This window comes from Melanerpes formicivorus, unplaced genomic scaffold (genome assembly GCF_026170545.1).
Source record: "Melanerpes formicivorus ecotype bairdi unplaced genomic scaffold, bMelFor1.0.p_v2 SCAF_5, whole genome shotgun sequence".
Classification (NCBI taxonomy): Eukaryota; Metazoa; Chordata; class Aves; order Piciformes; family Picidae; genus Melanerpes; species Melanerpes formicivorus.
The window spans coordinates 31,477,198-31,497,696 of NW_027142357.1; the positions used below are offsets into that span (position 1 = coordinate 31,477,198).

The 20,499-nt window shown below is 42.1% G+C and overlaps 1 protein-coding gene across 7 annotated transcripts in view; it reads left to right on the plus strand.

Annotated features, from left to right (window-relative positions):
• Positions 1–20,499, plus strand: part of KALRN (kalirin RhoGEF kinase) — a 556,957-nt gene that overhangs the window by 225,070 nt on the left and 311,388 nt on the right. For all 7 annotated transcript variants that reach the window (XM_068139021.1, XM_068139024.1, XM_068139015.1 and 4 more), the window contains exon 5: positions 123–635. In XM_068139021.1, the coding sequence (XP_067995122.1) occupies positions 123–635 (513 nt within the window). The remainder of the gene's footprint in view (positions 1–122; positions 636–20,499) is intronic.

Genomic DNA, 20,499 nt, shown 5'->3' on the forward strand with positions numbered 1-20,499 from the left:
TACAATGTTTCTTCAGTTATGGGTTGATAAGGAAAATAATCCCTTCATGCTATCTGTGGACTGAGCTGTTATTTCTGATTAGACAGTCACTGATTCAAATGCTGTTGTTCTCCCTTCTTTAGACAAGCATGGTATCTGTTGAAGGCCTGGCAAAGCTGGTAGACCCTTCTCAACTGACAGATGAGTTTGAAGGATCATTGGATTACAACCACGATGAATGGATAGAGCTGCGTGTCTCCTTGGAAGAGTTTTTCAACAGTGCAATCCATTTATTATCAAGGCTGGAGGATCTCCAGGAAATGTTGGCCAGGAAGGAGTTTCCAGTTGACGTTGAGGGCTCAAGAAGGCTGATTGACGAGCACACGCAGCTGAAGAAAAAAGTGATTAAAGCTCCCGTGGAAGAGCTGGATCGCGAGGGTCAGAGGTTATTACAGTGCATAAGATGCAGTGATGGTTTTTCTGGTAGGAACTGCATTCCTGGAAGTGCAGATTTTCAAAGTCTTGTGCCAAAGATCACCAGCCTTTTGGACAAGCTGCATTCTACTCGCCAACACTTGCACCAGATGTGGCATGTCCGCAAGCTGAAACTGGACCAGTGCTTTCAACTCCGCCTTTTTGAGCAAGACGCTGAGAAGGTAGGGAATAATCTTTTCCATTCACACTTTAACCAGGACATTATCACAAGGACACTGTGACCATTTTTGCTTTAATTAGCAACATGAGATATTCATCACAAGTGTAGATTTTAGGCTCGAGGTGAGGAGAAAATTCTTCACAGAGAGAGTTGTTAGCCATTGGAATGGGCTGACCAGGGAGGTGGTGGAGTCACTGTCCCTGGAGGTGGTCAAAAGGGGATTGGATGTGGCACTTGGTGCCATGGTTTAGTAGTCATGAGGTGTTGGGTGACAGGTTGGACTTGATCTTTGAGGTCTTTTCCAACCTTATTGATTCTATGAGTCTATGATCTCATATTGCCAGGAGATGTAATTTGTGTGACTCTTAAACTAAATTCACTGAACTATTTGTTGGATATAGCAGACATAATAATCCCTCAGTATAACTCATCTGTGTCACTTTTGATGAAAGTTAATATGCTTTTTTGGTTTTGTGTCACAATGGGTACATTTGGTAGACATTAGCACAAGAATCCAGCTTTCTTTTCCAAGTTTCTTATACTAAGCTTATGAATATATTTGTCTGCATGTCACACCACCTAAAGAAGACTGATTTCAGGGTTTGATTCTTTATGATTATTGTTTGCATTTCTTGTGAGTCTTTGGGAAATTTGTAGTTTAAATCCTCCTAATTGTTATCTCAAATGACATGTTTGGTTTCCTTCTCCTCAAAATCACAACAGGATTTCCAACTGGTAAAATCTTTAGTAATGGCTTTGTACCAAGGACGTAGCCACTTAGTTCCCACAGCACGAGATCTGAGACTGTGTTTAGGTTAAACATATAAACAGACCAAGAAAAAGTATTCTGAAATGACAGCAGCATGCAAAAAGTCAGTGTGGCTGGTTTGCATTAAAAAGCACATAAGGACAGCATTTGAATTCATACTTGAGACTGAGTCAGTGGCTAACATTCATGTTCACCAGCCCAAGACCTTATATGAGAAATACTTTAAATTAAATTATTCCACAGAGATTGCATTGCAAATTCATATTTCTTAGCCTCTCATAATGTATCATTTCAGTCTGAAAAGCACATAGGATGCCTCAAAATGAAACATAGTGTATGAAAGCAGAAGCACAGGTAAGTAACACGGCTTTCGTAAACTGTAGTTTCACAGGTGTGCAGTACTGCTGCTGGGTCAAATCCTTATTCCCTGTAGTAAATACTAGGCACCCTCCTTGCAATCCACCTACAGCAGCTGGTCAGGTTTGTTGAAGAGACTGGCTAAAACCCAGCTGGAGTTCCCTAACCAGGTCTCAAACACAACACCACCTACAAGTTTCAGTAACACACAGTAAAGAAGGCTTTTTGCTACTTCTAGTGTTTGCTCTTTGCCTCTCGAAGCATATGCAGGGACCAGTTTTGGTGAATTTGTTTCAGACAACTGTGTTGTGCTTGGCAGTCTCTTGGCAGTCTCACTTTCTTAAGCCAGAAGTGCTTGGCATCTTGTTGGGTGATTTTCTGAGAAGCCTTTGCTGTGCATTTGAAATTCTAGGCCCCAAAAGTGGGGTATTCTCAGCGGAAGGCACTGAGCTCTTGGACTCATGTTTATCTAGCGTACATATCCACCAAAAGCACGAGTCTCTGAATCTTCTCCACTTAATGTATGATCCAGTTGTTTCACTAATGTGTCTGCCTGGACCCTGGAGGAACAGGAAAAGAAACACAGAGCTGATCTGCAGGGGGATCTCACAGAAGAGATTTTTTTTTAATTAGCAGCAAATTAGTATTATTTTTTAATCTTTAGGGAGAAGTACACTGCTGTGAAACAAATGCAGTCTTCTGTGGTGCAGGGCAAGACAGATGTTGGTTTTCAATGCATACACTAAGTATCTCTAAGGGATGCTAGGACTGTATAATCAGTATAACCCAGCATTCAGAAGAATCCCTCTAAAATGAGAGTCACTGCAGCATTGGTGAGGGGTTTGGAACACAAGCCCTATGAGGAAAGACTGAGGGAGCTGGGATTGCTTAGCCTGGAGAAGAGGAGACTCGGGGTGACCTTATTACTCTCTACAACTACCTGAAGGGAGGTTGTAGACAGGCGGATGTTGGTCTCTTCTCCCAGGCACCCAGTACCAGAACAAGAGGAAACAGTCTCAGGCTTCCCCAGGGGAGGTTTAGGTTGGCTGTTAGGAAGAAGTTCTATACAGACAGAGTGATTGCCCATTGGAATGGGCTGCCTGGGAGGTGGTGGAGTCACCATCATTGGAGGTGTTCAGGAGGAGACTTGATGGGGTGCTTGGTGCCATGGTTTAGTTGTTTAGGTGGGTTGAATTGGTTGATGGGTTGGACGCGATGATCTTGAAGGTCTCTTCCAACCTGGTCTGGTCTATTCTATTCTATTCTATTCTATTCTATTCTATTCTATTCTATTCTATTCTATTCCATTCCATTCCATTCCATTCCATTCCATTCCATTCCATTCCATTCCATTCCATTCCATTCCTTAAAGAGGAGAAGAGAATTTTTCTTCCAAATGCTGCAGTTTCCTCCTCTCTCTTTTCCTTGTGTGCCACATGCTATCAGGAGTTCAATCACTGCTCTCCTTCCCAGCAGTGGCTGTATTTTAGCCAGTGTTCCAGTTTGGATTTTCAGTTCCTTTGGAGTTATTCAGATGGCCAGTGCTCATGAGGATATTGTAATTTTTTGGTTTTGAATATGTTTTGCTAATATTATTAGAAAATTATTATTATTAGCTTCTCAAATGGAATTGGTGTCTTAGAAGTTAGCATCGTTCTGCAGTGTTGAAGGAAGTCTCTGATATATTTTTCTTTTCTATCTCCTGAACAGGCATAAAGGAATGGTGCAATACAATTCTGAGCATTGTGACAGCTAGGTTCTTTGCATGTGTTATTCTGAGGTTATTAAGTACAAGGTTTAGGGAAATCAGCAGATAAATGAAACTTTTGAAGTGAAGACAGAAGCAGGGAGAATGTGATTCCTGCCTTTTCCACACTGGTTGTCTCAAGCAATTCCTGATTGACAAAACTGATGTTTTGATCTTCTCGCTATCTCTTATTCACCTACCTCACATTAACTAAACACAAAGTCTTGCCTTGGCTCACCTGAGTATCTCTACTTGCCTTTCCTTTTCTACTACATTTTTCCCAAAGAACAGAAAATATTTGGTTGATTTATACTCTCAAGTGTGTGGGTGAATCCCTACAGTTCTCCTAGGGAAGGCTGCAGAGCCTTTTACTTCACATTTCATACATACAGACTGGTGTAAAACATCGACGTGCTTATTCTCCTTAGCTGCCTTTCGCAAATCTCTTTGAAGCAGTCTGACCATCTCAGACTGGAAAGTACTTGTCTCATAAAATGTTCAGAGCTAAATCCAGTCTGAGTGCTGTCTCCACTGTATAAATAGCCACCACAGACTGCCTGTGTATTGAATTTTAAAGTTTCCTGGTACCTCCATTTGCTCAGTTGCACTCTACCCTCTACAATTAGGTATGCTAGCAGAGCCAGGACACTCTTCATCTCCTGGGGAGAGGAACAGCTCTTTCCATATAACCTGGATATGTCATTTAGTGCTAATCAAATGACAAATCTACTACCCTGTGGAAGCTCAAACTTCAACATAAAATTCTGAATATAAATAAGGTTTTGGGGTCTTTTAAAATGTGTCTGTGTACTCAGTGGGTGATATTTTAGGAAACCTGTTCGAATAAGGAGAAAATGGACATGGACTTCCAATTTTTTGGACATCTCAGTCTGATTTTAACAGTTTCAGATATCCTCATTGCCTGAAAATTTCTTAAAGATGAGAGAAAAAGAAAAGGGGTGGGGTGGGGTGAGGGGGGAAGGGGAGACAGAAAAAGAAAAAATATGTAGTATTTTAAGGTAGGTTAATTTTTGAACCCCTTGGTATTATTGTACCTCAGATGTTCAAAGCAGGTAAATTCTTCCCCCCCTTGCCCCCCACAGAGCTCCTTTGTTGGAACATTTATAAATGGTAGTCACTGCCTGGACACACAAATTATTCAAATTATAGGTATTACAACTTACATAAGGTCTGTGCAGTTGTGTGCTGAGCTCTTCATACTAATGGCAAAATAAAAGGAGGAGGAGGTGGTCACACCCTTGGCTTGTCTCAAATCAGTGGCAGACAGAGCTGTGTGAAGAAAAATGTTGTCTCCAAGTCAAGCCTTTTGGGGTTTTATTTTCCTCTGCTGAGGATGAGTGAGAGGAAAAGTTGTTCTATCCCATAGGCACAAGAAATGCAGTGAGATTGAATCCCCAGATGGAGACTGGAAGAGCCTCGGAGCTCAAGTCAGCAGGCGGGTCAGGCGTGTGGGGAGTTTTGGCAGAGTGACGTGAGGAAGTTGACATGCTGTGCAGTGCTGCCTGTAATGATCTGCTGATAAATAACACATTTCAGCCACTGGTGTAGCCCTGACCCTCACTGTTCAACAAATTCAGTCCTCACCAACTAATATATACATATGTATGTACACATATATCTATAATTTTGAAACTAGAACTGAGGCTTAAGTGTGTAACTGGGTAACAAGGAAAATATTCTTAGCCATAAGTAGCATGCAAGCATGTAGTCTAGTCTAAATCAAATATTGTTTAAAACAAAACCCACACAATCAACACAGATCCAGATATTGAGATTTAACACATCCAAGTGCCGGGTTCTGCACATTGGCCACAACAGCCCCATGCAGAGCTACAGGCTGGGGTCAGAGTGGCTGGAGAGCAGCCAGGTGGAGAGGGACCTGGGGGTACTGGTTGATGGTAGGCTGAACATGAGCCTGCAGTGTGCCCAGGCAGCCAAGAGGGCCAATGGCATCCTGGTCTGCATCAGGAACAGTGTGGCCAGCAGCAGGAGGGAGGTCATTCTGCCCCTGTACACTGCACTGGTTAGGCCACACCTCAAGTACTGTGTCCAGTTCTGGGCCCCTCAGTTTAGGAAGGATGTTGACTTGCTGGAACGAGTCCAGAGAAGGGCAACAAAGTTGGTGAGGGGTTTGGAACACAACCCCTACGAGAAAAGACTGAGGGAGCTGGGATTGCTTAGCCTGGAGAAGAGGAGACTCAGGGGTGACCTTATTGCTCTCTACAACTACCTGAAGGGAGGTTGTAGACAGGCAGATGTTGGTCTCTTCTCCCAGGCACCCAGTACCAGAACAAGAGGAAACAGTCTGAGGCTGCACCAGGGGAGGTTTAGGTTGGCTGTTAGGAAGAAGTTCCATACAGAGAGAGTGATTGCCCATTGGAATGGGCTGCCCAGGGAGGTGGTGGAGTCACCATCATTGGAGGTTTTCAGGAAGAGACTTGATGGGGTGCTTGGTGCCATGGGTTAGTTGTTTAGGTGGGTTGGATTGGTTGATGGGTTGGACGTGATGATCTTGAAGGTCTCTTCCAACCTGGTCTGGTCTGGTCTATTCTATTCTATTCTATTCTATTCTATATTAGAACTATCTGAGAAGTGTTGATCAGTTGCAATCTGGACAGGAAGAATTCAGGCAAGAATCCATAAGTTTTGCACTTGAATAAATAATTTAAAAAAAATAGATTAAAATAAAAATAAAAATCCTTACACTCTGCACTTTCCAGCTCTTCTGGAAATCATTTATAGCTGGCACCCAACTTGACTTTTATAGGAATTTCCCCATCATTCTGGGTTGGTTCCATATCAATTGTACTATCCTTGCATGTATGTGAATCAAAACTCACTATCACAATGGAATCACCGTTGTCCACATTGCTTGTAAATAATACAGTCATCAGCTGGGCTGAACCAAGGCTCTCTACTGTAACACCAGAGCAAAAACCCAGCAACTGTAGTATCATTAGGCTCAATCTCTAACAGAAGGCAGAGGATGCTTTTACATGTTGTCTCTGTCCTCACCTCCCCTTCTTCCTGACTTTGTACAGCCTCCACTACACAAACTCCAAAAGATGGCAGTGGTAGTAGTAAAGCGGCACCAGTGAATTTCACTGGAATTTTGCAGTCTGATAAACATTCTGTTTGAATAGTCTAGTGACTAGAAGGTCTGGTGGCAAACCACAGGCCACATTTATTCTTCAAGGAGCAGCGAAGTAGTGGGCTTGCAGTTAAAACCATCTGCCACATCCATAATAAAGCTTCCCTTAGAAAAACACAGGCCTGCCTATGACTTTTCTTGTGGAGCGGGCTATGGGAAGATGTGCTGGCTGCTGGGGGCTGCTGCAGTACTGCTGCTCTGTGGGTGGCTGCAGTGAAAGTGAGCAGAGGGCATGGCCTGCAGCTCCTACCCCAGAGCAGCTGTTGCTCCCATTTCCCAGGCAATGTGACTTGCCTGGAATGACAGAAAGCTTTCAGTGAGTGCATGAGTGATTGGAATGTGACAACCATGTGATGGAAGACAAATTTGGAGTGCAAGGAAGTAATCAAAATGGTTAAAGTGTGATAGGGTGGAGTCTCAGTTGCTGCAATTCTGAATCCCACTCCCTGTGCAGGTGTGGGCAGTGGCATCAAGGAGCACAAACTGCATCCCTTCCTTCTGACATACAGCACTGCTACACACCTCTTTCTGAGTCTGGTCTTCTTAGTTAGTGAATTGATGTGTTATTCTACTGGATAGGTGCTATTTAACTCAACTCCCATTTAGTGAAATAAATAATGGGGCATTTGTTTCTGAAGGAGGAGAACCACAGATAACACCAGCGGTACTAGACTCCGGTCCCATTCCTAACGAAAATATTCGGAAGACTCCTATTGATTTTCAGCAGAAGCACAATGTACCCATTAACATTTACCCTGAAGTGCTAGATGAAATTTAGGAATTCCTGGTTTAGAATCTAACTTAATGCCATAGAGAGTTATTCTAGGAAAATACAGAGAAGCTCTAGCACCACAGCAAAGTCAGTGGAAGGTAAGATTTCCTGAGATGTATACAATCTGAGTATTTGAACCATACTCACACTGTTACTGGAGCACTGTACTTGTCAAAGGTTCATGTTCCTCAGAAAAAAAAGAATGGTCTGCAAGCTACTCTGTCTCAAAAGATGCAGGATAACTTTGATGGAATAATACAGAATTTTACACTGTGAATTAGGAGAGAGGATGACTTTAAGAAAGAAACATTGATATTGTAAGGAAAATTCTCTCGACTTAGAAGCTCCTGTTTACAACGGAGACAGAGGAGTTCAGTGAAACTTCATTCAAATAAAGGGAGAGTCCACAGGACAGTTCCTGGTGGGGTCTCTCAAATTGCTGGGAGATGTAGCTCCCCTTTTATCCTAAATTCCTGGCCATAACTTTCCCTCTCCCTTTCCCCATTGGCTGGGATACTCAGGATTTACAGTCTTTCCCAAAATGCCTACTACATGTCCTCCTTCACATGCAACCTCCCTGCTGCATACATTTTATGTTCATTTAAATTAGGATCTTCATGACTCTGGGTAGAGAAGTTAATATTTAGTAGTCTATTAAGCCTGCACTCTGGTCTGAAAGTTTAAGAGTTTATGCTGTGTTCAGTGTCATGTCATCCTCTGACAGACTCCTGCTGATTTACCGTGATTTGTAAGACAAGGGTATTTTGCACATGCCCCTTTGTTGTTTGTGCACATAGATGAGAACTGTCTGGTTCCTTCCTTCCTCTTCCTACCTCCTTCAAACAACTATTCCTTTGTAAAGACACTGATTACTTTTAATCCCATCAATATCTTCATGTTTGTGAGACGGGAAACTGTCAATACATTTGTGACTGTATGATGCATGTCCACTTTAACCATTCCATGCATTACTTCCTTTATAATGCACTGAACTCTGATATTCTATGTTCTGTAATAAAATGCATTACAAATCTGATGATATGATCCCTCTTGCTAATAGGAGGCAGTTTATTTTATTACAATCCATTAAACAGAGCAGTTGTAGCTGCTCCTTTAGTCAAGTGATGCTGTGTGGGGAAGTGCCTCCTAGAAATGGGCCTCAGCTGACTTTCTGGAAAAGCAGAAAGATTAAAAATGTCAGTAACATCTTCACTTTCTTCTTCCTTCCTTTCTTCATTTCCCACCATCTCTAAATTTTCTTCTTCTGGTGGTGCCAAAAGACCTAAGTTGACAATAGAGTTTTCCTTTTTACAACATGTCATTTCCTTAAGGATTTGTGTAATACTAAAAGGCATAACACCTGGGACAGACTCCTCTGATATAAAGTCCAGGACCATTTCTCCTCTCTTGTTTCATTTCTGGAAGCACTGAATTTCTTTGATCTGATATATGTGCCATATATACAATTGCCTCCAAAATTTCTTGTGAAGTAGTGGCTTAGACATTACTGTGAGGGGAATGTGTCCCCATGAAGGAGACTGGGAAGCCAATGAGGAAAGTACTGAGAAGCTGACAGAGGGGGCTTTAGTATGCGAAGTGAATATAAAGCAAATGAGTTCTGGGGAAATGGTTAATTAGGGCTGAGGAGGAGACAGGAAGCATATTAAGAGGGGAAAGAACTAGAATCAGGATTAATGATGAGAGCACATTCTTAATGTCTTGCTCAAGGAGAGGTATATATGCCCCTTGTGCTGGTTCAGTGTAAAAGGATTTGTAACTGAATGAATGGTGTTTAACAGTTAACAGTAATAATCATGCAGGCATAATAAGCAGGGATTAGACATGGATTTTTGCATATGATTTAGATTTTCTTTAAGTTACATGAACACTGACTGGGTGTACGGAACTCTGTGTGCCCTGGATTTTCCATCTAAGTACTCACATCATGGATATCACAACGGCGCAGTAAGAGAGCATCGCAGTAAGGAGCTTTCCAGGAGATTTTGAACACAGGGGGTGTTGTTAGACCTGAGGTAAGCTCCGTAAGACTTCTGCAATAAAAAGAGTCAATAAGCTTAGTGTCTTCTGCAGAGACATTCGACTGAGGGTCTAGATAAGCTTCATTTAAGCATGTTACTTTCATCCTTAGCCCATTCCAAATGTCTGTGCAGACAAATGGCAGGAGCCTTGAAGTGCAGGTACTGACTGGGAAAGATGGTGAACTGGAGTCTATGTTTGTGAACATGAATATTCTTGCAGAGAACTCTGTATAAGAACAGTGTCAAAGAATTTTTCTGCTAAGCGTAAATTAAATACTTTACCCATAGTTCCAGAAAGAATTCTCAGAGAAGGGGGCAATTTGTTGTTGGTACTTTTAATTCTCTTGGTCCAAAGCAGCTGCTTCTGTCTTCATCAGTAAAACAACTCAGTTTCAGGATAGTTTTAGCTGCATCCCCTGACCTGCCTGCATTTTGGTGCACAATTTTCACTGAGTTGTCTGCTGAAAACATAGAAGCCAGCTCCTGTAGAGTAGAATGTCTCATCTGCTGTTGAAATGAGGCATGCTACTTTCACATTCTCTGTAGGAGTTCCCACTGACAGGTTTTCAGTGTGCCAGTGCAGTTAGAGCCTTACATCCTGGAGCTGTGTGGCATCTCTAGCTACTGTCTCTACCTTACTGATGGAAGGGTTAGCAACTTGGCTACCCACTTAGAGAAATGGGACCTTATGAGCAGTCTGATTCACCAAGGGTTGCAATAGTCCTAATATAAGGAAAATAAGCTTTGAAAATGTTCCTAACACAATTGGCTCTTATTTGTAAGCATAGAAGAAATACACAGATTTCTACATTTATGGATCTGGAATACAAATTGCTCAAGAGCAACTTTTAGTCACAGTATTTCAAGTTGCTTAGTGTCTTTGTCTTTTCTCATGCCTGTGGACTCTTGCACAGAGCACACATTGTCTGTTCTCTCCTGAAACATTCTTTCCATATCTAGCATCTACTCTCACAAACTGCCAGTGAAAAATGCTTTCTTTTATAACCAGAAGCTATCCATAGCATATGGTGCTTTTTTTGGTATAGAGATTCTCGTTAGATGACTGTTCTTCCCAGTTAATAAAATCAGCCTTGGGATGTCACTGCTAGAAAGGAAAGTCAGCTACCAGTCTAAACAAGCTGCCATGTGAATAAAAGATCATCATCTTGTGCCACCCTTTGTACTTAGCCCACTCAGACTGAAAGAACAGAGAGGACAAGCACCATATGCAAGATGAAGTGTTTGCACTGACAGAATTTCTAATACCAGGTAGAATGCAGAAAATGGATGCAGATAGGGCCCTAAATTGTTGAATAGGCAGACATCACCTTACAATATCTGATCTTCAGCTTTCAGAAAGATAATTATATAGATGGTATGGAGAGGAGGCTTAAACAGAGTCTGAGTTGGGTGTATAAACAATAGTTGAGTGCATGTTCATATGGCACCTAGCAGAGTAAGGTACTGGACCCGGTCTGGTGTATTGACTGTTTCCAGAAAAGGAATGCAGATTTGCAGTTGGAAAATGTCCTTGGACATGTAAGGGTAAGGAAACATTCCTACTAAATACTTATGACTTGGGTTGCTTTAGTATAGTACTGGGAATATTCTGCTTCACTTAAAAAATTTTGTTCAAGATCTTTCTAGTAGCATCAATCAAGGACAAAGAATTAACACATAAAATTCACATCAAAGAGAGAAACTGTATACCCATAATCTATGTATTTCCCCAAATACCTTATGCCAGCTCTAATCACTTTAATTGCTTTGCACATCTTAAAACAATGGAGGCTCTAATAAGACAGGTGAGGATTGAAAGGAAGTAGTAATAACTCTTTGTAACAGCAGCTTTCCATTAGTTTTCAGTGTTTATTCAAATGTGTTCTGTGTCATGTTTCTTTTTGATTTCGCATTTCAAAATAATTGATCTCTTGCTACTGAGTACTGCTCTTGCTTGGTCTTGAAGCACATCAATGCCCTCTGTCATGGATAAGCCACTATGAAATGTTCTGATGCAGCTGAATGAACAGTATGATATTCTGAACACACCTTTACAGATTTCTTTTTCTGAGGCTCAGTCATAGTAAGACAGGACTTGGGCTCATGGATTCCCTAAATTGCTGGGTTAACCTGATCTCAGCTCCTTTGTTTTTTATTTAATTGTTATTTATTTTTCTCCAAAGAAACAAAAGAACTAGTTGTGCCTAGAAGCAGGAAAAAAAGAATTGTAACAAAGGGTGGTTGTGCACAGAGTGTGTGTTGACAGTTCTTTGTGATGCTGTAAGCATAAATGTCATGTGCTAACGAGATTTCAGAGTGGGATCAGCACCTTTTACTTTGTAAGGCTTTGAGGGTGGCAGCTAAACTGTTTCAAGTCTGCAATCTCTCTCCATCTTATTATGGACACCTAAGAATTATTGGGGAACTGTGGGGTAAATCCTCTTTGGCATCTATATGGATAAATTATCTGCAAAAACATTCATCTTTAGCAGGAAGATGAATCCTGCATAGCTTCTGTCTCTCAGTTCAGGGACCTGCATGCTGGGACTTGCAGTCTTTGCAGGCTATAGCTCTGAATTAAGGATGTAGCTAGCTGACATCTGCTCTGTTTAATATGAAGTAGGCTTCTGACAGGTTGTTAATGCTATCCACAATTTGTTGCCCCCAATCTAAAGTGAAGAGTTGCCGGAGCGGGAAGTAATCACAGTGGGCTCTGTGGGAGCTGTTCATTACTTTGACCACTGCTGGTCACACTTAATAAGATCCTGTTCTTAGTATCTGTAGGAAAGAACAGTTTTTTTGCAAGACCAGGAGATCATTATTTAAATTTTTAACTTCCCTCAAAGCACAAACAGAGCTCATTCCTGCTAATTGGATTGTAAAATCAAAATGTCTTCGTTATTGGTGATGTTCCAAAAGAAGCTTGCAGCTTTTTCACACTTTTTCACAGTTTCAAGCTTGTAACCTTCAATTTTCTTATGTATCAGTCCAGGTCTTCCCTTATGCACCAATAGCATTGTGAACATTGGCCTTTCTGCCTTTCCTTCCACCACTAGAAAGCTGGGGAACAAATCTAATGACAAAAGGACAAATTCACAGGTACACACCAACTACTTTGTGCTGCTCCTACAACTGAAAACTGCTACAAACCCAGTTTTGCCATCTGGTTTGAGGAAGTGTGGGATTGCCTTGCCTGCTGAGCAGAGCAGCAAGGGAATGGGATAAATATATAACAGAAATCCTCTTCCTGGTGGATGTTGTTCTAGTGGTGAATGTCACCTACTCTTGTTGCAACCATTATTCTTTCCCTCTGGAGGGGGAGGCAGGACTCACTCTGGGGCATACCACTGACTTTCTGTGTCTGCTGTAGCAAGTCTCTTGCTGGTTTGACAGCTCTGAAGATACAAACTTCCTTCTGTAATACTTCCATGGCCCTAGTTCAGACTCCACAAGCAGAGCACATCAGAATTTTCTGAAGGCATTTTGTGGCGTTGATGCGAACAGCTGTCCATCAGGAAGGGCAGTCATCTGCCAGAGCCCTGATTGCTTTTGAGTTGGATTGGCTTTGGAGAAGCAAAATGGAAGTATAAAGCATGCAAAGTTCAAAGCTAAAAAATGGGAATGAAAAACCACAGGGTGCCTTCTGTCACACAGGAAGCCTGTTATGCAGTGTGAGTCCTGATGTGATGTTTAAGGTAGATATCTCGATGCTTTCCGTCTTCCCTGTGCTGCCCAATCTGCTTTTTTAATTTTCAGGCAGCTAAATATATTGCCTCCACAGAACCTGGAACTGAATGTGATCTTTTTGATGAGAATGTAAAAGCTACAACAATGCCTCACTCCACTGCTGCAGCTAGCCATGAGGAAGGCTTGCTCATTTCCTTCATGCTAAGTGTGCCCTATAGCATAGTTACAGCAGTCTGTGGCTGCTTTCAATCCCACTTACACTGGGCCATCCAACACACTTGTGACCTTTCAGTGCAAGAGGGCAGAACATTAACTGAGTGATGGCGTAGTTCCTGCTTGATGTTTCCAGCCTCTGGCATCAGTCGCCTCCCAGTCCGTCAGCTGCTGACTGTAAGGAACCGGCTCCGAAGCCTGCTGCTGCTCCTGCTGAAACTGGAACACAATGTGCTGTGCTATTTGTAGTTTCCTGCTCCCGACACTGGATACGCAGTTACTATTCCTCTTGCTTCCTCCATGAATATTAGAATGGGTCCAAAAATAATTGAAGGCAATGTGTTCCAATGGAATTTTTTTTTTTTATGCTTTTGAACGAATTTCCTCTTTATTTTGCTTGCCAATTTCGATAGGGAGCATTTCAAAGCTGTTTCGGCTTCTCCAACTAGGCACCACTGGGAGGCACAGGAATGCTGGTCAGTATGGCAAGAGAAAGTGTTTTGGCATCTCAATGCAAACTTAAAAGTGTATTTTAAGGATGAATATGTGTCCAGTTCTGGAGCCCCTATTACAAGAGGGATGTGGAGGTGCTGGAACGTGTCCAGAGCAGGGCCACAAGGATGATCAGAGGGCTGGAGCACCTCTCCTATGAGGACAGACTGAAGGAGTTGGGGCTGTTCAGTCTGGAGAAGAGAAGGCTCCGAGGTGACCTGATTCTGGCCTTCCAGTATCTGAAGGGGGCCTACAGGAAGGCTGGGGAAGGACTTCTCAGGATCTCAGGTAGTGACAGGACTAGGGGGAATGGAATGAAGCTGGAGGTGGGGAGATTCAGGCTGGATGTGAGGAGGAGGTTCCTCACCATGAGAGTGGTGAAACCCTGAAATAGGTTGTCCAGGGAGGTGGTTGAGGCCCCATCCCTGGAGGTGTTTAAGCCCAGGCTGGATGAGGCTCTGGCCAGCCTGATGTAGTGTGGGGTGTCCTTGCCCATGGCAGGGGAGTTGGAACTAGATGATCCTTGTGGTCCCTTCCAACCCTGAATGATACTATGATACTATGATATTATAATCATGAAGTTCTGCTTTAACTAATGAAGACAAGAAGATAGAATCCTCCAAAGGGCAATGAATTTCACACATCTAGAAAAAGAGGAGCAAGAGGTCTGCACAGCCAGAGAAAGAGAAGAAAGCTGCTTGGTTACTTGGTTACTTACTGACTTATTTATTTATCTGATCCTTAAGAAAGTTAGGCAGTACGAGCCTAGCTGCCAGGAAATAATGCAATTAAACTGTATCTGAGGTTCACAGACTTGTCATGCAGCATCTTTCAGATGTAGCTATGACATATTTCCTACATTAGTATCTTCTTGATACTAAGCCTGATTGACCTGCTTTATATGGCCCACCCTTGGCAGAGCTTGGGATCTTCAAACTATATCTTTAATTAGCCTCCATGTCTATTTATAGGGAATACATGAGCATGGATGTGCAGTTGAGAGGTTGTTTCCTCAGGAGCTAGTGATGGTTTAAGAGTTGAAACCAAGAGTGTGGACTATAGATAATTTCCAGGAGTGCCAGTGCCGTTTTAAAACAAGTTATGAAAACTAATTCAGAAACATTTTCTTGACCTTCATGTATTGCAGGGCCCCTCCATATTACTTTGCATGGAAATCCTGGATGCCTTATGTCCTACACAGGAGCTGAAAAATTGTTGCAATCAAAACAGTCTTGAGTTGAGTAATTTTATTCAATTTATTGCTAATCAGCACAAACTTCTGATCTTGATTTGGGTGCTGAGAGGGAAAAATGGGACACACTCTCATAAATACCTCTTCTACCCCAGACTAAATGTCCTTGATTTTTTTAGTGGTTTATACCCAGTCCATCAAAATTATTCTGGTGACACGACAGGCAGCAAGGGATGTTGGCCACAATATTTGCATGATATTATTTCTACTTGCAATTTTTGTGCTGCTGTTTCTTAGTGGCCCTGCTCTGGTGTGGGCCACCTGCCTATCCCTTGGGGGTGTCTCTGCCCCCTTTGCCATGAAGGACCCCACAAGGGGTCTCCAGGCATGAGAAGCCACTCTTATTTCCTTAGCACCTCATATCCAGGCACTTTCCTGGCTGGTAGTCATTTTAATGTGATGGTAAGGCTCTACCATATGGTGGTTTTCTGGTGCTCAGCACTAGATCTGGCTGAAACCAGCTAAGACTGACTCAAGGCGAGGTACAGCCTCCTGCTAGACCACCCCACTGCTGTCTTGCTGCACAGACAGGGCAATGCACAAGGACCCTTGTACCCAGCCAAATCCCTGGGGAATCACAAGCCACTCTGAGCTGGATTTTGACGTTTACAACCACACTGAGGTAGGCCTTAAGGCAGCCCCATGAAAACAGGCAGTGCTGAGGGGGCAGCAAGGCCCAGTGCCACCTGTGGAGCACGTGCCCCCAGGTGGGGATGATGTCCACCCTCCTAGATTTCTGGATTTGCCAGAAAACATTGAACTGGTTGATTCAAGGGATGGGGAAATATCTGAGGCACAGGGCTAGGGAGTGCTAGACACCCCAAAATCCAGCAGAGAGCTGATGTCCTTGGCTTCCATCTGGGCAGAGATCTCGGATCCCGCCCTGAAGCGTGATGAAATGTTGAGAGCTTAAACCTCTGATTATACCACAGCTGTATCGCTGGGACTCAGACACAGGTGATTTTGGTAGAAGTGCCATGCTTCTGATACAAAGCAGTAAGTATCTGTCTGGCTCTTTTCTTTTTAATGGCAGCCTCTGGGAGTCACAGGAATGTCACACATTTAGGCAGGAACAGAACCAGGTTCTATAATAAAGTCACCAAATTCAGGCCACATTTTCACCTCAGTGAAATTTTATCTCCCTGATTCTGAAAACTGAGAGGAAGAGCTTTCATCTGAGGACCCACTCTCATCTGTTCACAATTTCCCATTTTTTTCCATTTGCAAGCCTGTTGTCTATTTATGTCTTTTAGTATTGCGTTTACTATCCAGCCAATGAACTAATTTGCACTTAGACGGCAAGGTGTTCTCTGTAGATGATCTGTGCCCAGGAAAGGCCATTTCCATTGTAGGGAGCAGAAAATCTTTCCCAGGAAAGCCTGAGTGTTTGATGTTACCAAGTGTGGCGGAAAGGCACAGTATTTCAAAACCAAGTAAACAACACAGATGCGTAAAATACACCCAGATATGATTAGTCATATTTATATGTTCTGTATCTGTAGTTGTCTTCCACCTTTGACGATAAATTATTGCTTCTCTACTTGGCATTACAGAAATCAGGTGCCTTACTTTGTGCGTGGCTATGGCTTGGTATCTGTCAGTATTAAAAACACATATCTTAGTTTGGCATTTAGTAGGAACACTCAGCGTGAGTATTGTTGGGAATGGCGTTCTTACATGAATACAAAGCTATTTGTCACATCACACATCTAGCTAATTTTCTAGTGGGTTGACAGTTGGGCCCGTTGTCTGGAATAATTTAACATGCTGTAGCTTAAACTTACTGTACTCTATGAATCATATACACTGATATTTATAACGGAAAAACTGTGTTCATGCAGCATTGAGATCACACAAATACAGCTGCGGGTCTGAATCTTCAGCTAGTGTAAATTTGGCCTTACTGGAATGTCACCAATTTACCCTGGCTGAGGATGGGCCAAACACATGTGAAAGGGAAAGATCTGGCAGAAACATTTGCTTGTCCATCACCATCTGTAAACAAGAGACAAACACAAAAGCAAACACAACTTTCTGTTTAGTCCTTGGCTTAGCAAAGCATTTAGTTGTACTCCAAGTTCTATTTTAAACCTCCAAGTACTTTGATTTAATTATGTCTGTATTTATAGTGTGGCTGTAGAAATTAGAGCAGACTGGGACTTTCTTTGTTGGTTTTTTTTTTATTCTGTTACAGCAGTTTTCATCAAACTTGTTGATTCATTATAAAAAATGGAACTGTTCTATTCAAGTCCAAAATTTATTCTGGGGCCAATGCATGCCTGTCTGAGAACAGCCATTTTCCTTGGTGATGCTTCATGTAACCATCTCAGTGCCAAGGCCCTGAGGACACTGCTGGGTTTTGAAGGTCCTGATCAGTCTGAAGTGGGTTTGATTAATTGTAATTATGATTTGTGTCTGAAGGCACTAGGGGTCTTTCCTGATTGATTGCATTTTATAAAGGTGGCTCACATGCAAATCTTTCCAGGATCAGGCCCTTGAATATCTGCATAGAGTGCATACATACCACAGATCTGTTGCATGGCATTATATTTTTGTTCAAATACTGGCTAAATTCAGTTGCAAGAGCTGTAAGGAATATGGCTTGCTTTATCTTTAACTGAATTGTTGTGAATACTTGAACTCACTTAATGAGGTAGGAATAGACTTTGTAGCTGGAAAATTAATAAACCTCAGGAGGGACTCTGGCAGTTAACATTACACGTGTGTTCTTACTTTGTTTATATTGTGGAAGCATATGAAAATGAACTTGTTTAGCTGTAGATGTCCTCAGAGTGGAACTTTCCATTTTCTGGTACAAATTAGTCACCAGCACTGGCTGGATAGCTTTGAAAATCCCAAATGCATACAGTCTCTTGTATGGACCTCTCTTTAATAAATAATGAGTGCTTATCTCTAGTGTTTTCCAACCTATGGATCGTGGATATCAAGTTTCTAAGTAGTTGACAAAGGTATTCAATAAAACAGATTTATATCCAAAGACTTTAATTAGCTATAGCACTTGCCTTGAAAAGTTTTATGGGCCACAAACTGGAAAAAATTGGAAAGCACTGATGTAATAGGGATTTCATCTGGCATAAAATTAGTCTTCTACCCTCTACTGAACTACAGGCAAGATACTCTTTTAGATTAGCTTTTTCTGCTTGTTTTCTCTTTGTTAGCAGTATATGGAGACATAGTGGGAGAACATATTTATGCCTAGCGCATTATGTATGAGACTGACTGACTTTTATTACAAAGTCCTGCCTCACGTTTTCTAAGCACTCTCAAATTTGCTCTTCTTGTTTGCAATGTAACCCAAGTTTCACTTTTCAGAGCAAATCCCGCAAATGCTACTGGTATATGCCAATATTTATACAAGAAGCTACCAAGAGAAAAGATAGTGAGGTAAAGAAGAAGGCACTAATGTTGCTCTCCTATTTTTGTAATTTCTTTTCTCAAGTTGATGCTAGAAGCACTGCAGAGGTGATACTAGATGATGTCAGCAGAGAAGGGCAACAAAGTTGGTGAGGGGTTTGGAACACAAGCCCTATGAGGAGAGGCTGAGGGAGCTGGGGTTGCTTAGCCTGGAGAAGAGGAGACTCAGGGGTGACCTTATTGCTCTCTACAACTACCTGAAGGGAGGTTGTAAACAGGCAGAGGTTGGTCTCTTCTCCCAGGCAGCCAGCACCAGAACAAGAGGACACAGTCTCAGGCTGCACCAGGGGAGGTTCAGGCTGGAGGTCAGGAGGAAGTTTTACACAGAGGGAGTGATTGCCCATTGGAATGGGCTGCCTGGGGAGGTGGTGGAGTCACCATCACTGGAGGTGTTCAGGAGGAGACTTGATAGGGTGCTTGGTTGCATGGTTTAAGTTGGTTGAGTGGTGTTGGATGATAGGTTGGAAGCGATGATCTTGGAGATCTCTTCCAACCTGGTTTATTCTATTCTATTTTATTCTATTTCCAGAAAAAAATATTTCAAAGTCAACATTCTATAAAGTTCTTTTAGGACCTTAGTTTGGTTAAAAATGTAATAATGAACCCTAACAAGTGCAGAAAGAGGATGTGTATCTTAGAAAGAAATCAAAGAGCTAACTCATGTGAAACAAAGAGCAGGAGAGACAATGAACTCTCCCTATCCACACTGGAAAAGATCACATGCCTAGGAAGAAAACTTTTGTAACTTAAAGGACAGTGTTGACCCAAGATCAAATGTGTATAAATTTGCCATGAGTTTGATTTAGGTCAGAGAGTGTATCAAGAGTTCAGTAACAGGAGCTGAAAGTTTCTGGAACTGGTTCTCATAGGAGGAGCGGAGCTGTGGCATTTAACTAGCAAACTAGTGAAGGTGGAGCTTCATCCCTTTATGAAAGGAAATTTTATACTGTGGTTAGCTGCCAAAAGCAGTGATTGGACTTGACTTGAGTGTCCCTTTGGGACTGTTTTCCTGCTATACATACTATATTGTTCTTCAAGACGGTGTGGTTATAATGGTTATCATTCTGCCCTTACTTTACCCCATGAGTTTGATATTTATGGCTCAGAATTTACAGAGAGGATGGTTTGCTACAAGCAGGTTCATAATTAATTCCAGCCCTAGTAGAGTCTTAGATACATTTGGGATTTATTATTTTTAGCATGTATAAATAATTTCATTAATAAATATATTCAGTTTACTGGCTGCCAAAACCATGAGGGCTGTAACCCTCCCATCTACCACTTGGCATAGGGTGTGTCGCCAGCCATGTGATGGGAGCATCATCCTGTGGTGCTCTGCAGCACGATTTCAGAATCCATTGCTAATGTTCCTCAGCAAGCTCTCACAAAAGCCAGAGAGTAGAGGTTATTATTTGAAATGATGTTATAAATCTCATTTTATCTGAGATAGGGCTGGACTGCACACAGTCTGCATACATGCTGCTCCATATCTATGTATACTCATGTTTTTTTGAACAGATGTTCTTACCCTGTGTTCACTAGCCTGCCAGATGTTACAAAACCTGGGAATGCATGGAGTTACAATCTCCCTCCACAGGACTTACTCCTGACCAGCTTGTCTAGCACTTCACCTGGATTTTCTAGTAGGTCATCAACTATGATGACAAAACAGGAACTCATTGCTGCCAGCAGGACTGATGTTGGAGATATGATCTGATACCCTAATTCTCAAGTGAAGTAGCCTCGAGACCAGATGTGCAGTAATTACTGGTGTGTGTATGATCATTAATCACAGCTAGGGTAGATGGGTTGCCAAAGTATAGGGTGGAGACCTTTTGAAACTTTCTTAGTTCTTCTGACTCTATCATAACAGATTAATTTTCTTAATTAACTGCAGCACATTTTCAGTATGTGCATTCACTTTTTTTTT